This window comes from Lycium barbarum, chromosome 8 (genome assembly GCF_019175385.1).
Source record: "Lycium barbarum isolate Lr01 chromosome 8, ASM1917538v2, whole genome shotgun sequence".
NCBI lineage: Eukaryota > Viridiplantae > Streptophyta > Magnoliopsida > Solanales > Solanaceae > Lycium > Lycium barbarum.
In genome coordinates, this window is record NC_083344.1 from 122,271,733 (window position 1) to 122,286,454 (window position 14,722).

The window sequence follows — 14,722 nt, forward strand, 5'->3', positions numbered from 1 at the left end:
CAAGTAATATAACATAAAAGTTGATGCAACATTTTGAACGAGTTGATTTTAGTTTTACACTTGTTCTAATGCTTAAATTGGCATATCATGCATCCGTGATCCGACATGTTATATTAATTGACATAAAAATCATCAGGTGCAGCATTCCTATTTATAATTATAGTGCAAAACTTACTCTAAATAGAAATGTAAAAAATCTAATTCAATATTATTTTAACTACATTCTATTTACATATAAATTAAAGGAATTAGCAAATATCAAATCTAAAATAATTTAAGTTTGTACTCCAACTTTTCGAATTAATTATCAACAATTCAAATTGCACTGTACTAATAGGACAAACTGACACACCGAATATTTGTAAGTTCATAATTATGAGAATATCCACATCGCATGTTACTTGATGCTTAGTAGGCCCTCTTATCGGGGAGGAAGAGGTAATAGATACGGGTTTATCAGAATTTAGTAGTCTTAATTTAAATCATATATAAAAATATTAAAAATAAAAATTGCAGTAAATCGGTATAAATCATAGATTTAAATTTAAGATTCAATAAATCAAATAAATTATAGTAAAGTAAAATCTTAAATTTAAATTCATAAAATTCAATTTTTCAAACTGTCATGCATTACTAGAAACTCATAACCTTATTTCCTTCAAGCTTCAATAATTTTATAGTGGAAAAACAGCTAATGCATGCTTCCAAATTTCCGCTAAAGTCATGTCACCCATGTTCCCATATAAAGTGTTTAAAATGTTATCAACGTCTTTTTTTCACCCCAAAGGTGGCTTCTGAAAATAACATTTACATGATTAATTACTTAAAAAAGATAATTATAAGTAATTGTCCATAATAATAAAATAATTAACCTAAACAAAAAAAGACATAACTAACTTATTGGAACATGTTAAAAGTATAATAATGTAATATTATTTGCAGTGTAATTGAATATGATTTAAAACCCTATTTACAAACCAATATGTTCACGAGTTTGAATGTGTGGTGACTAATTCTCTTGAGGATATATATGAGATTGGTTATCCGTTAAAATAGGTAACTCGAACCAGAAAATCACATGCAAATCCCAATCTACAAGCAGGAGCTTGGCTGTGTTTGTCGTCAGTGATTACCGTACATAAAACTCTAATCAAGGTGCTTAAATTCTATCTTAATCTCTTTCAATTTCTTTATCTTAATTCATATTATTATGTATGACGTTCTTTTGTACTGTGTGTCTTTTAAAATGACGCTAAGCTAATAGTAATAGCATAATGTTATACTCCCTCCATTTCAATTTTTGTGAATTTATTATTGTTTGAGGAGTCTACGAGCTCGTTGTTCTTACATTTTTCTACTTATTTGAATTATAATCATGACTTATAGTATTTTTTTTATGTAATTTCTATACATATATATATAAATTTTATTTTTATCAGCTTGAAAAATATATGTTAAAATTTAAGATCAAAATTATAAATTTAACCCTCATATTCAGAAAAAATTCACATAAATTGAAACAGAGTAATCACTTCTTTTAGAAGTTTCACGAATTCAAACCCTTCAACTATTTCTTTACCCATCCTAGGAGCTCCGACCATTTTTGCTCACTAGGGGCAATCCCCTCTCTTCCCATTCAGACTTAATTAAATGGTGTTTACTATTCATTACAAAAAACATAAATAAAAAGTGTATTTTTACTATTTTACCCTTATTTTTTTAATAATTTACACTGTAATCAATATTGATTAGTTTCAAAAACACTTAATATCAAAGAGTCCGGAGCCAAAATAGCATATTTTTACAGCAATTAGACCAAAATAGGCTGTCTTTTTTTTTTTATACCCAAATGGGTATTTCGTTGATCATTCAACGAAATACCCCAGTTACTGTTCATAGCAGCAACTCTTTTTTTTTTTTTTTTTTTTTTTTTTTTGCTATTTCGTGGATTGTTCCACGAAATAGCTTTTTTTTTTTTTTTTTTTAATTTCGTGAAAAAAATGATTTTTTTTTTACATATCATGACACAATCCACGAAATAGATGTTTTTTTATTTTATTTCGTGAATAAAAAAAGAAATAGGAAATTATAATTTTTTTTTTTGTTTTTGCATTTCGTGTATTAAAAAACGAAATAGTATAAATTTTTTTCTAATTTCGTTCGTATAAAAAGGAAATTGGAAAATATATATATATATTATTTCGTGTATTAATGAAGGAAATTGATTTGTTTTTTTATTTTTTTTGCATTTCGTAATCTAATGAACGAAATAGGTTTTTTTTTTTTTTGTATTTAGTGAATAAAAAAACGAAATAGGAAATTATATACATATATATATATATATATTTTGCATTTCGTGTATTAAAAAACGAAATAGGAAAATAAAAAATAGGAATATATATATATATATATTTCATTCATGTACCAATGAAATAGGATGAATATATATATATATATATTTGTGTTTCATTTATAAAAACATTTATATATTCACGAAATAAAAAAAATCTTATTTCGTTTTTTAATAAACGAAAAAAAAAATAGTTGTAAAGTCAAGACATAACTTTATTTTAAATATAAATATAATTCTAAAAAATATAGGGAGAAAAACTAGTTGTAAAGTCGTCAAACTTTAGATGGTCATAACTTTGCGCTCGGACGTCCGATTTACGCGATTGTTTTTTTGATTTTGGGTATTTTTCCGAGATCTATGCACACAAACAGCCATAAGGCGGTTTGGCCGAGCCGATTTTTAAAAAAACGCCTTTTATCACATTCAATTTCAATTTTTCCCCAAATTGGCATGAAATTTTCAGTTTTATTTACTTATAAGATGATGATACGCAATAGATTTCAACGTAAAAATCCAGGGATAATGTATCTGTGAATGTCAATTTCACTTCTACGGTTTCAATTTTTGAAAATAAAGCTGACTAATTTTCTCGATATATAAAGTTGACTAAAATAACCTTACACTTAAACACTAAGTTTTTTGAAAAATATATTTTAAAAAAATTAAAAAATGGCTTTTAATCAATTTGGAATATATATATATATATATATATATATATATAAGATCAATTTCAAAAATATATAAAAAAAACTGTTTTTTTTTATATTTCGTGGATTGTTCCACGAAATGCAAAATAAAAAATAAAAAAAAAAACAGTTTTAAATTAAAAAATAAAACAGTTTCGTTAATATAAATAAAACTGTTTTTTTTTTTTTGCATTTCGTGGAACAATCCACGAAATATGTTTTTTTTTTATTTTTTATTTTGCATTTCGTGGAACAATCCACGAAATATTTCATTGGTACATGAATGAAATATATATATATATATATATATATATATATATATATATATATATATTCCTATTTCATTTTTATATAAACGAAATGAAAATAAAATTATTTTCCTATTTCGTTTTTTAATACTCGAAATGCAATATATATATATATATATATGTGTATATAATTTCCTATTTCGTTTTTTTATTCACTAAATACAAAAAAAAAAAAACCTATTTCGTTCATTAGATTACGAAATGCAAAAAAAATAAAAAAACAAATCAATTTCCTTCATTAATACACGAAATAATATATATATACATATATATATATATATATATATATATTTTCCAATTTCCTTTTTATACGAACGAAATTAGAAAAAAATTTATCCTATTTCGTTTTTTAATACACGAAATGCAAAAACGAAAAAAAATTATAATTTCCTATTTCTTTTTTTATTCACGAAATAAAATAAAAAAACATCTATTTTGTGGATTGTGTCATGATATGTAAAAAAAAAAAATCATTTTTTTCACGAAATTAAAAAAAAAAAAAAGCTATTTCGTGGATTGTTCCACGAAATGCAAAAAAAAAAAAAAAAAAAAAAAAAGCTATTTCGTGGATTGTTCCACGAAATGCAAAAAAAAATTAAAAAAAAAAAGAGTTGCTGCTATGAACAGTAACTGGGGTATTTCGTTGAATGATCAACGAAATACCCATTTGGGTATAAAAAAAAAAAGATAGCCTATTTTGGTCTAATTGCTGTAAAAATATTCCATTTTGGCTCCGGAGGCAAGATAGGAAAGATTTAATTAATTCTATCTTGATTTTATAAATTGACACAAGTAATTTGGGACAAAATACATTTAATAATGTGGACAAGTAAGGAATCGATTGGACTATTTATTTTGTGCATTTATTTGTGAATTTAACAAATTAATTTGTTTTTAACTTTAAGAATCCTTCTCACGATGAATGGTTAGAAAGGAAAGAACACAAATTGACTAGAATGTACTAAAATGAGAAACCAAAATAGGAGTATCATCATAAAAAATAAAAAAATATATACAACAACAACAACAACAACAACAGCCCAGTGAAATCCCACATCTTGGGGTCTGAGGAGGGTATAATGTACGCAGACCTTACTCCTACCAAGGTAGGATGGTTGTTTCCGAGAGACCCTCGGCTCAATAGAAGCATAAAAAGGGGGTCAGATAAGGTTAAAAGATTTAAAACGATATTGCAATGAAATAATGCAAGCGACACAGTAAAACAGGATAATCAAGGAATTCAAAGCGATATGGAAATGCAAATCACGAAAGCGGCACAGATAAAATAGAGTAATCAAAGTACAGAAAGTAGCAAATAATAACATAAATCAAAGCACAAGAAATTATAATGCGCTAATGCGCCTACTAATAAGGAAAGATAACGAGACTTATATACTAGCCTTCTACCCTAATGTGGGTCCTCCACACCTTCCTATCTAAGGTCATGTCCTCGGTAAGCTGTAACTGCGTCATGTCCTGTCTAATCACCTCTCCCCAATATTTCTTTGGCCTACCCCTACCTCTTCTGAAACCATCCATGGCTAACCTCTCACACCTCCGCACTGGGGCATCTATGTCTCTCCTCTTCACATGCCCAAACCATCTCAGTCGCATTTCCCGCATCTTGTCTTCCACCGAGGCCACTCCCACCTTATCCCGAATAGCCTCATTTCTAATCCTGTCGCTCCTAGTGTGCCCATACATCCATCTCAACATTCTCATCTCGGCAACTTTCATCTTTTGAACGTGAGATATCTTAACTGGCCAACACTCCGCCCCATACAACATAGCCGGTCTAACCACCACTCTGTAGAACTTGCCCTTCAGTTGTGGTGGCACCTTCTTGTCACATAGCACTCCTGAAGCTAGCCTCCATTTCATCCACCCTACCCCAATACGATGTGTGACATCATCGTCAATCTCCCCGCTGCCTTGCATGATAGACCCAAGGTACTTGAAACTACTTTTCTTTTGGATGGCCTGAGCACCAAGCCTAACTTCCACGCCAACCTCCTGGGGTGTCTCACTGAACTTACACTCTAAGTACTCTGTCTTGGTCCTACTCAGCTTAAATCCTTTAGACTCCAAGGTATGTCTCCAATCCTCCAGCTTAGCGTTAACTCCGCTACGAGTCTCATCGATCAGGACTATGTCGTCCGCGAAAAGCATACACCATGGCACCTCACCTTGAATTTGTCGCGTCAATCTATCCATCACCAAGGCAAATAAAAACGGACTAAGAGCTGATCCTTGATGCAACCCCATCACAACTGGAAAGTGCTCTGAGTCCCCTCCTACTGTCCTTACTCTAGTTTTGGCTTCCTCATACATGTCCTTGATCACCCTAATGTATGCTACAGGTACACCTTTAGCCTCCAAACATCTCCATAGGATTTCTCTTGGAACTTTATCGTAAGCCTTTTCTAGGTCGATGAATACCATATGCAAGTCCCTCTTCCTCTCCCTATACTGCTCCACCAGTCTCCTCACAAGATGAATGGCTTCTGTAGTTGAGCGTCCCGGCATAAATCCGAACTGGTTCTCTGAAATAGACACGCCTCTCCTCACCCTCATCTCCACCACTCTTTCCCACACTTTCATAGTATGGCTTAGTAGCTTGATACCTCTATAGTTTTCGCAACTCTGGACATCCCCCTTGTTTTTGTATAGAGGGATCATTACGCTCGACCTCCATTCTTCGGGCATCGTTGCCGTCTTAAAGATGACATTAAACAACCTAGTCAGCCACTCCAAACCTGCCGAGCTCGCGCTCTTCCAAAATTCCCCAGGGATCTCGTCAGGTCCGGTCGCTCTTCCCCTGCGCATCCTACGGACAACACCCTTAACCTCCTCAACCTTAATACTCCTGCAATACCCAAAATCGTGACGCCTCCCTGTATGCTCCAAATCTCCCAACACGATGTCTCTCTCCCCTTCTTCATTCAAGAGTTTGTGAAAATATGACTGCCATCTCTGTTTAATGAGAGTCTCCTCTACCAATACTTTTCCATGCTCATCTTTAATGCACTTCACTTGATCCACATCGCGCGCCCTTCTCTCCCGCACCCTGGCTAGCCTGAACAATTTCCTATCCCCGCCTTTCTCTTCTAGTTCAGCATAGAGGCGTTCAAAAGCTGCCGTTTTTGCCGTCGAAACACCCGACTTCGCCTCCTTCCTCGCTATCTTATAAAGTTCCCTATTCGTCCACATCTCCACCTCATCCTTGCTTTCTATCAGCTTCGCATACGCCATCTTCTTTGCTTCCACCTTCCCTTGCACTTCTCCATTCCACCACCAGTCCCCTCGATGCCGACCACGACTACCTGTCAAGACTCCCAACACTTCCCTTGCTACAACCCTAATACAACTAGCCGTCCTATCCCACATACTGGTCGCATCCCCACTACTATCCCAGGCCCCCATATCCTTCAATTTCTCTTCCATCTCCAGGGCACTAGCCGTGGTCAAACTCCCCCATCTGATCCTAGGTCGATCATCCCCGACCCTCTTCTTCCTCGTCATCTTAATCCCTAAATCCATCACCAAGAGCTTATGTCGGGTTGTAAGGTTGTCCCTCGGAATGACCTTACAATCTTTACACAAACCTTTATCATCCTTCCTAAGAAGTAAAAAATCTATCTGAGTCTTAGCCGCCGAACTACGGAAGGTTACCAAGTGCTCTTCCTTCTTTGGAAAACTCGAATTGGCTATCACCAACCCAAAAGCTCTTGCGAAATCCAAAAGTGAAACTCCTCCTCCATTTCTGTCCCCGAAGCCAAAGCCTCCATGCACATCATCATAACCTCCCGAAATAGACCCGATGTGCCCATTGAAATCCCCTCCCACGAAAAGTTTCTCAGTAGGCGGTATGCCTCCCACTAACAAAATCCAAATCCTCCCAAAAGCGCCTCTTCTCCTCCTCGCGTAAGCCCGCTTGCGGCGCATAAGCACTAATAATGTTCAAAGTGGTCCCTTCAACGATCACCTTAATCGACATCATCCTATCGTTGACTCTCCTAACCTCCACCACCTGATCCCTTAAATCACTATCTACTAAAATGCCTACCCCATTCCTATACTTCGATCTACCAGAGAACCAAAGCTTATACCCGTCTACCTCCTTAGCTTTAGGTCCTACCCATTTGGTCTCTTGGACACAAGCTATATTAATCTTCCTCCTCTTAAGGGTCTTAACTAGCTCTATGGACTTTCCCGTTAACGTCCCAATGTTCCAAGAACCTACTCTCAGTCTAGATGCTCCTTTAACCCACTTACTCCTCCTAACCCTCGTCCCCGTCCCTGAACGAGAACATGACCCTAGTCTACCATCAATATCCAAAGCCACGAAAACGCGTTTGAACTAATAAATTAGTCAAAGGTCTAAAGTCAGCAAATGTAGCTACAAATGTATGAACAAAGCATAGATATGAGAACCGGAGGTACCAACTCCAGTCGAAATGAACCTATTCGCCGCCGGGAAATACTGTTCACGTCGGGGTACTGTTCACGCGGAGTACTGTTCACGTCGGGGTACTGTTCACAGCGAAAAAACCAGAAAAGTTGCCGGAAAAATTCGCTGGCGACTGAGCAGCGGCTATCCGGCAGATAAAAAGGGAAAAAAGTAGAAGAGAAGAAGAAGAGGAGAAGAAAAAGGAAAAAGCGAAAGCAAAGTAAATGTAGCCGGAAAAGTCGTCGGCGTTACCTGGTCGCCGGTATTACCTGAATGTGATAGTGGCCGGAAAAGGATCTGAAATATCAGATATCAGATCTAATCTGATCTAAATCTCAGATCTAATGGTGAAGGGAAGAGGAGAGAGAGGAGAGAGAGGAGAGAGAAGAATGGAGGATCTGAGATTTGAAAGAATAAAAAATAAAAAAATATATGTCATCATGAAAAAAGAAGAAACCAAAATGTCATCATGAGAGAAGAAACCAAAATATCATAAAAGATAGTAATATGTAATCTAAATTTGAAAGAATAATAAATCTAAAATGGGAACGAGACAAAATATAAATTGAGCATTCAAGGCTATGGCCTAGTGTTCAATGAAATGGGTTGATACTCATTAAGTCTTAGGTTCAAATCGATAAAAAAAACACTAGTGATTTCTTCTCTTCTGTCTTAGCCTTGGTGGACAGAGTTACAGTTACCTATGCTGGTAAGAGATGACAAGTATCCCGTACAACTAGTTGAGGTGCAAGGAGCAAATAATCAATATATTAATTCACGCACAAAAAGTTTTTTTTTTTTTTTTTCATTCAGTGTCCGGTACCCACATTGGAGCCCGACTATATCCGGATTCACGTCGCATAGGACCCCATTTAGGGGAAAGTGCTCCCTACTAAGGATTTTTCCATTCACAGAGCTCAAACCCGAGACCTCTAATTAAGGGTGAGTAGCCTCAAAAGCTTATATTTTCCCATTTAAAGGATATTCCTTATCATGCTTGATTAGGGAATTCTGTTTTGATAATCATATCCTAATTATTAGTATTCCCAAAATAGGTTTGTCATTAATAAGTTACCTGTGCCGTAACCTAGTACAAAGACTAACCTTTAATAAAAAGGAACAAACAGCTGTTGTCGTTAATCAAATCTCAAACTTAATTTTTTTCTTCTTTTTTTCGTTTCATTCTCAAAGAAACAGAAACCAAACACAACTCTCATATCTCAATCTCCTTTTTCTTAATTCTCTCACTTTTCTTTTTCTCCTAATTTGAGTCCATGTGTGATTCCTCCTTTGTTCTATTCTTTATAACACATTAGATAGAAAAGAATCTTCTTTTTTTTTTTGCATGATTGAATATATAGAATAACAAGAATATTAAAGATTTATATCAGATATGGGGATGAGGCTAGATGAAGAATTTGGAGCAGACAGGGTGTTACAAATTGAAACAGATGATGAAGAGAATGAGGCACATGATACCATTGATGGAGATGATGATGATGATGATACTGGATCTGATTTCACCAGTCATTCTCCACAGGCACCTTTTCTTGGAGCTCATGATTCTCCTACTTGGCCTCAAAGTTATAGGTATTATTTTTGGATTGTTTTTCTTCTTTTGTAAATTCTCTATTTTTCGTTTTTTCGTTTATTTTTTTCATGCACATGAGTTCGGGTTATATTCTAACCTCCTCAGACCTCAACATTGAGTATGTTGTTGTTGTTGTTATCATGCATGTAAACTAAACGACCAGGCTAGCAGTCGATGAAGTCCGCTAAGCATTGGCATAGCGGACGTTTTATAGGTAGCGGAGGTGTGGGCGGAGTTTCATTTTCAATTAGGCCTTGCTCTAGCTTCTTTAGGGGTTATTACTTCTTCGGTTGCTCAACGCATGTACTCTTTACCTGCTTATGCATTCATAGCTCAAGACTTTACTACTCAAGCTGCATTATATATTCACCACCAATATATCACAGGATTCATCATGACAGGAGCTTTTGCTCATGGAGCTATGTTTTTCATTAGAGAGCTTAAAACTTACAATGTGTATACAAATTTTAAATTATTTTTTATGTTATATATGGTAGATGTTAAATCCCCTTAGATTCTGCGTGCATTTACTGATTTATATTTTGAATCCCTTAGTGAGAGTCTTTACTCCGGCACAGATAGGAGGAATTACGGAGTAGATGAATAGTGTCTTGAAATTAGATAGTGTACTTTTAGCTATTTATCTATAGTTTTGAAATTCATTATTTGAATTTCAATTAGCTATGATGAGAAAGACAGATGTATGTGTGGTATTAAGGCAATCATTATTTTCTGGAGGTTAATAATAATACATTTAATTGAACTTAGTAATAGCAGATGATTAAGGTAGGAATGGCTGGGCCGGGATTATCGAAAATTTCAGTTTTCCATATCTTCATGAGTTTTATTTGAATTTTCTAAAATATACACTTCTGCAGGAGTATTATTTTTAGGAGAAGTATAAATTGCCAATTTGTTAATGAATTAGTGAACAAACTTGTATATCCTAGCTTTTGTACTGGTTAATAAAACAAAACAATAACATTTTAGTATTAGAGAATACAACAATTACTCTGTTAATCTGTTTTCTCTGTTTCACTTTGCCATTCATAGTCATGCCTATATGCATTTGTTTCGTTTGTTTTCCAGTTTTCGCTATGCGTATATCTTTTGATCAAATGAATCTATATAGGAGGTTAAAAATCTTCCTTACATATACACTAATTGTGAATTTACTTGAAATATTATCTAACTTTTTTCATCCAAATGAAGACTGAATTAATCTTTTGTTGAATACGTAGGAAGTCAATGGACATGTTCACAGGTGTGACACCTCCTTCACTGAGCTTTTTAAAGGGAAGCTCATTGTTGAGTTCAGCATACATGAGGTCTCAGAATCCAACACCTCAACATTCCCTTTGTAAACCTCTCATTTCTTCTCAAAGCTTAGACAAGGAAGAAGTTCCAACTTTGAATCCTTCAAAGTTATCTATAGTTTCTTCAGCACTATATTCAGCACCCGAATTGCCACCATCAGAGCAGTGTTCATATACTCAATCAGTTCTTAATGGTAAGACACATATGTTATCTCATCGCTTTATATATTGAGGGCTTATTGTTCTTGTTGAAGACATAATTAAGTAAATAAAATTAAAGTGTGCTCTCTCTAATAGCTTAAGCTTTTAGATGAGATGCTCACATATTGAATGTTATCAGAGCTGACAGAGTTCTTTGGTTCGAGCCTCACCACCACCTATTATCAATAAAGAATTTCTGAGTGCTTAGCCTATGAAAAAGAATCAGGCTCGCACGTGAAGGGTCATGTTGAAGACATAATCAATTAAATAAACGTGTGCTCTCTAACTGCTTAAGCTTTTAAATTAGATAGTTGGACACTTCAATAGTTCTACTATTGAAGTGGTCTATTTTTGTCCCGCAATTTTGTCACTGTGACATTTGAGTCTAGAGAGTATCCATTTTCTGTTGCATTATTTTACCATGTGTAGGAGTTGAAAATCATGCTAGAACTTCTTTGATAGCGTACAAGAAAAGTTTGGATAATAAAACTGCCTTCTGCTACATGTATTACAACATTTAGCAGATAATCTGTAGCCAATAGGCATCCGCTTGTAGTTCAAGCATTTGTACATCCTGGAGCTATATTTGTCATGTACTATTGCTCTATGGGGAAAATTTCTGAAGGTTTATCTATGTTTCTCCTGAAAGTGCAGTTATTTGGTTAAAATATTACTAGATTGGTACCCGACTAATGTTCTGTTTCTTTTTTCTTGCCAAATCTGTTTCCAAGTACTTAAACGTCTCATCTCTATTCTGTTTCTTTGTTTTAATGTGGATTGATTTTTCAATGCAGCGGTAAATGCGCTCTGTGGCATAGGGATCCTTTCTACTCCTTACGCAATCAAAGAAGGAGGATGGTGTAGCCTTTTTCTACTGCTTCTTTTTGGAGTCATTACTTTCTATACTGGAATTCTGTTGAAAAAATGTTTAGAAAGTTCTCCTGGTATTGAAACCTATCCAGATATCGGACAAGCTGCCTTTGGATTGCTCGGTCGAATATTTATAGCTGTGAGTATGAACTAATGATTTTCCAATATGTAAAACAAGATTTTTGTTTAGTTACTAACGTTGGATTTTTCAATAAATGCAGATAGCTTTATACGCGGAACTATATGTAAGTGTCTAATTCTCGCTCTCTGCTTCATTCTAGTACCGCTACATGTTTCCTATAATTTGAAATTATTTATTCTTCTTTTCAGTCGTCTTGCATAGAATATTTGATTATGATGAGCGACAACCTCGGCGCCCTATTCCCAAATAGTCACATGGAATTTGCTGGAATTCATCTGGATTCTTATCAAATGTGTGCAATCATTTCAACCCTTGTCATACTTCCAACGGTTTGGCTTAGAAATCTCAGTTTGCTGTCTGTCATTTCAGGTATCGATCATTGACTTTTCCTCAAAATGTCTTGAATTAGTTCATAGATGTTCGATTAGTATTGAATTTTGATGCTTGTGACTCAGCCGGTGGAGTGATTGCATTGATTCTCGTGGTGATTTGCTTGTTATGGGTCGGGGTGATCAATGATGTCGGATTTCATCCAAGTGGAACAGCTTTAAACATTGCAAAATTGCCCGTCACGATTGGTCTATATAGTTTTTGCTATGGCAGCCATTCAGTTTTCCCAAATATCTACTCATCGATGAAAGAGCCTTCAAGATTTCCTTCTGTTCTTTTTATAAGGTAATTACATGAATTATGCACTGAAATATAGAATACATTGTTGTTTAAAAAAATGTACATCTGCAAATTGAAGGTTTAAATATTTAACTTGTGTTGGCTCATATTGACTCAGCTTCTCAATTGCCTTCTTTTCGTACCTCGGAGTAGCAGTTTGTGGCTTTTTAATGTTTGGTGAAAACACAAATCCACAGTTCACTTTGAATTTGCCAGCAAAACTTGTTACTTCAAAAGTTGCAGCTTGGACAGTGGTAAGAATAATACTTTTCTCATAAAAGATTGATTTTCTTCCCGCTGTTTCTTGTTGGATGATCATTGAAAATCTAAATAAAAAATATGTTTTTTTGCAGGTCGTAACCCCTTTAACAAAATACGCGATAACAATTACTCCAGTAGCTTTTGGCATCGAAGAATTCTTACCTTCACCGCAGCTTAGAACTTATGGTGTATCCATACTCATCAGAACACTTTTGGTGTTTTCAACACTGGCCATTTCATTGTCAGTTCCATATTTTGGTAAGTATTTTCTTCTAATATTGCAATTTATAGAATGACTAATAAATTAGTGATCAAGTTTACCACTAAGATCTTTCTTTTTGAAACTTCAATGCAGGTTCTGTAATGTCATTGATTGGATCTTCACTAGTAATGCTTGTGGTAAGTTAGCAACAAAGTTGTCTCATGTTACTTCAAATATCAAGCTAATTAGCCAAAGTAACATAACATGAATTTTTCATTTGCTTCATTTTTTCAGTCTTTAATCCTTCCTTGTGCATGCTACATTAAACTAAGCAAGGATCGAATCACGCGATTTCAGGTTTAATTTTTTGTTTCATCTTTTTTTTTCCTAGAGAAATTTCACCTTATATATGCTAATATTTAATTTATTTTTCTTTTGTTTCTTTCTTTTTGTATTATAGCTTGGAGCTTGCAGTTTCATCATAGTGGTGGGACTGGTTTCTGCTGTTATTGGAACATATTCTGCACTCACAAGCATGGCCTAGTTTGAAGACGGAAGGCATGGTCTTGATATTGATAGAGTAAATAGATCTGTCATTTCTTGAAATCTCTCTTGTGATTCAAAATAGTAGTTGCAAGAGTTGGTTTCTTGTACACTATGCACAGTGTAGCATTGGTCAAAAAGCATAGATCAAAATTCAAATGTCAAAAGTGAAATAGAAAAACCAGAGTACCAAATTTGTAGAATCTTTCGAGCGATGATGAAAAAGTTACAATTAGCGGGGGATTATATTTGCTTTGTGACTCTTCTGTTGTTTTTCAAGCCCTTTTTATTGTAACTAATCATTGTAAGAGTAGTTAATCACATTGTTACCTCATGATTTAGCAGATAACTAGACAAGCAAATTGTTATTGAGATCTTCTTCTAGTACTAATCATCTATTGTATCTAGAGTTTCTTATATATAGATAAACGCTAATTAGGTCGAAAAAATGGACTTTTGATATGCAATTGGACTCCTTATATATGTGTAACTGATATTTTTTAAAATAATGATAAGTATTTATATAATAGACCGACACTGTTTGAAAATAGTACAAAATCTAGTCCACGTCATTATATTGCCAAATCAATATTCATGTGTGTTTATAGGAAGAAACTAGAAAATGCAGTTTCCTTCAACAGCTTTTTTTTTAATTAGGTATTTATCTCGATAGCACTCGAGTGAAACTTCCTCCATTTTTCTCATCAAATATAGTAGTAGCTGATCGAGTTTTCTGGTTTCTTTTTCTAGTTTGCCTAAATATGAAAATAGTGAAATTTTATGTAATTTACCTACTTTTCTTCTTTCTCTTTTTATGTTTTCTTCTTCCCTATGAATGTCAGACAAAGACAGACTCAAAATTTTATGTTTATAAGTTTTAGATCACAATCCTTCTTGTTTACTAGGTTTTGGATAGTTTACTTGTATATATTAAGTAAATTTCATAATAAATACAAAACTTGAATCAGAACTACTGAGTTCTACTGAATGTGTAACTTTCATGGATCCGCCTCAATTTGGAGGTAGTTTGAATAGTAACTAGTCACACTTTGGATTGGCATGAAGGGATGTACAACATATGAAGCAAAAGTTGGCCTATTATTGCTTGGCGCTAAAGAGCTTTAATCAAC

General features: G+C 34.3%; 1 protein-coding gene across 3 annotated transcripts; it reads left to right on the plus strand.

Moving 5' to 3' along the window:
• The first annotated feature begins 976 nt into the window (after positions 1-976).
• On the plus strand, positions 977-13,964 carry LOC132607041 (amino acid transporter AVT1D-like). Of its 3 annotated transcripts, none has more exons than XM_060320831.1 (12): positions 977-1,155; positions 9,178-9,387; positions 10,630-10,898; positions 11,700-11,914; positions 11,997-12,020; positions 12,106-12,286; positions 12,373-12,592; positions 12,705-12,840; positions 12,940-13,105; positions 13,203-13,246; positions 13,344-13,406; positions 13,510-13,964. In XM_060320831.1, the coding sequence occupies exons 2-12, from the start codon at positions 9,191-9,193 to the stop codon at positions 13,591-13,593; spliced, it is 1,599 nt and encodes a 532-aa protein (XP_060176814.1). In that variant the 5' UTR covers positions 977-1,155; positions 9,178-9,190; the 3' UTR covers positions 13,594-13,964. The 3 variants fall into 3 exon arrangements, with proteins under 3 accessions (XP_060176814.1, XP_060176812.1, XP_060176813.1); XM_060320829.1 differs by having other exon boundaries at positions 9,189-9,387; XM_060320830.1 differs by lacking the exon at positions 977-1,155 and having other exon boundaries at positions 8,954-9,387.
• Positions 13,965-14,722: the final 758 nt, after the last annotated feature.

Excerpts from the sequence above, each read along its gene's own strand:
- LOC132607041 (XM_060320831.1), top strand. The coding sequence starts at position 9,191 with ATGGGGATGAGGCTAGATGAAGAATTTGGAGCAGACAGGGTGTTACAA. Across the intron at positions 10,899-11,699 it reads TACTCAATCAGTTCTTAATG|CGGTAAATGCGCTCTGTGGC; the intron begins GTAAGACACATA and ends TTTTCAATGCAG. Across the intron at positions 12,593-12,704 it reads CCTTCTGTTCTTTTTATAAG|CTTCTCAATTGCCTTCTTTT; the intron begins GTAATTACATGA and ends ATATTGACTCAG.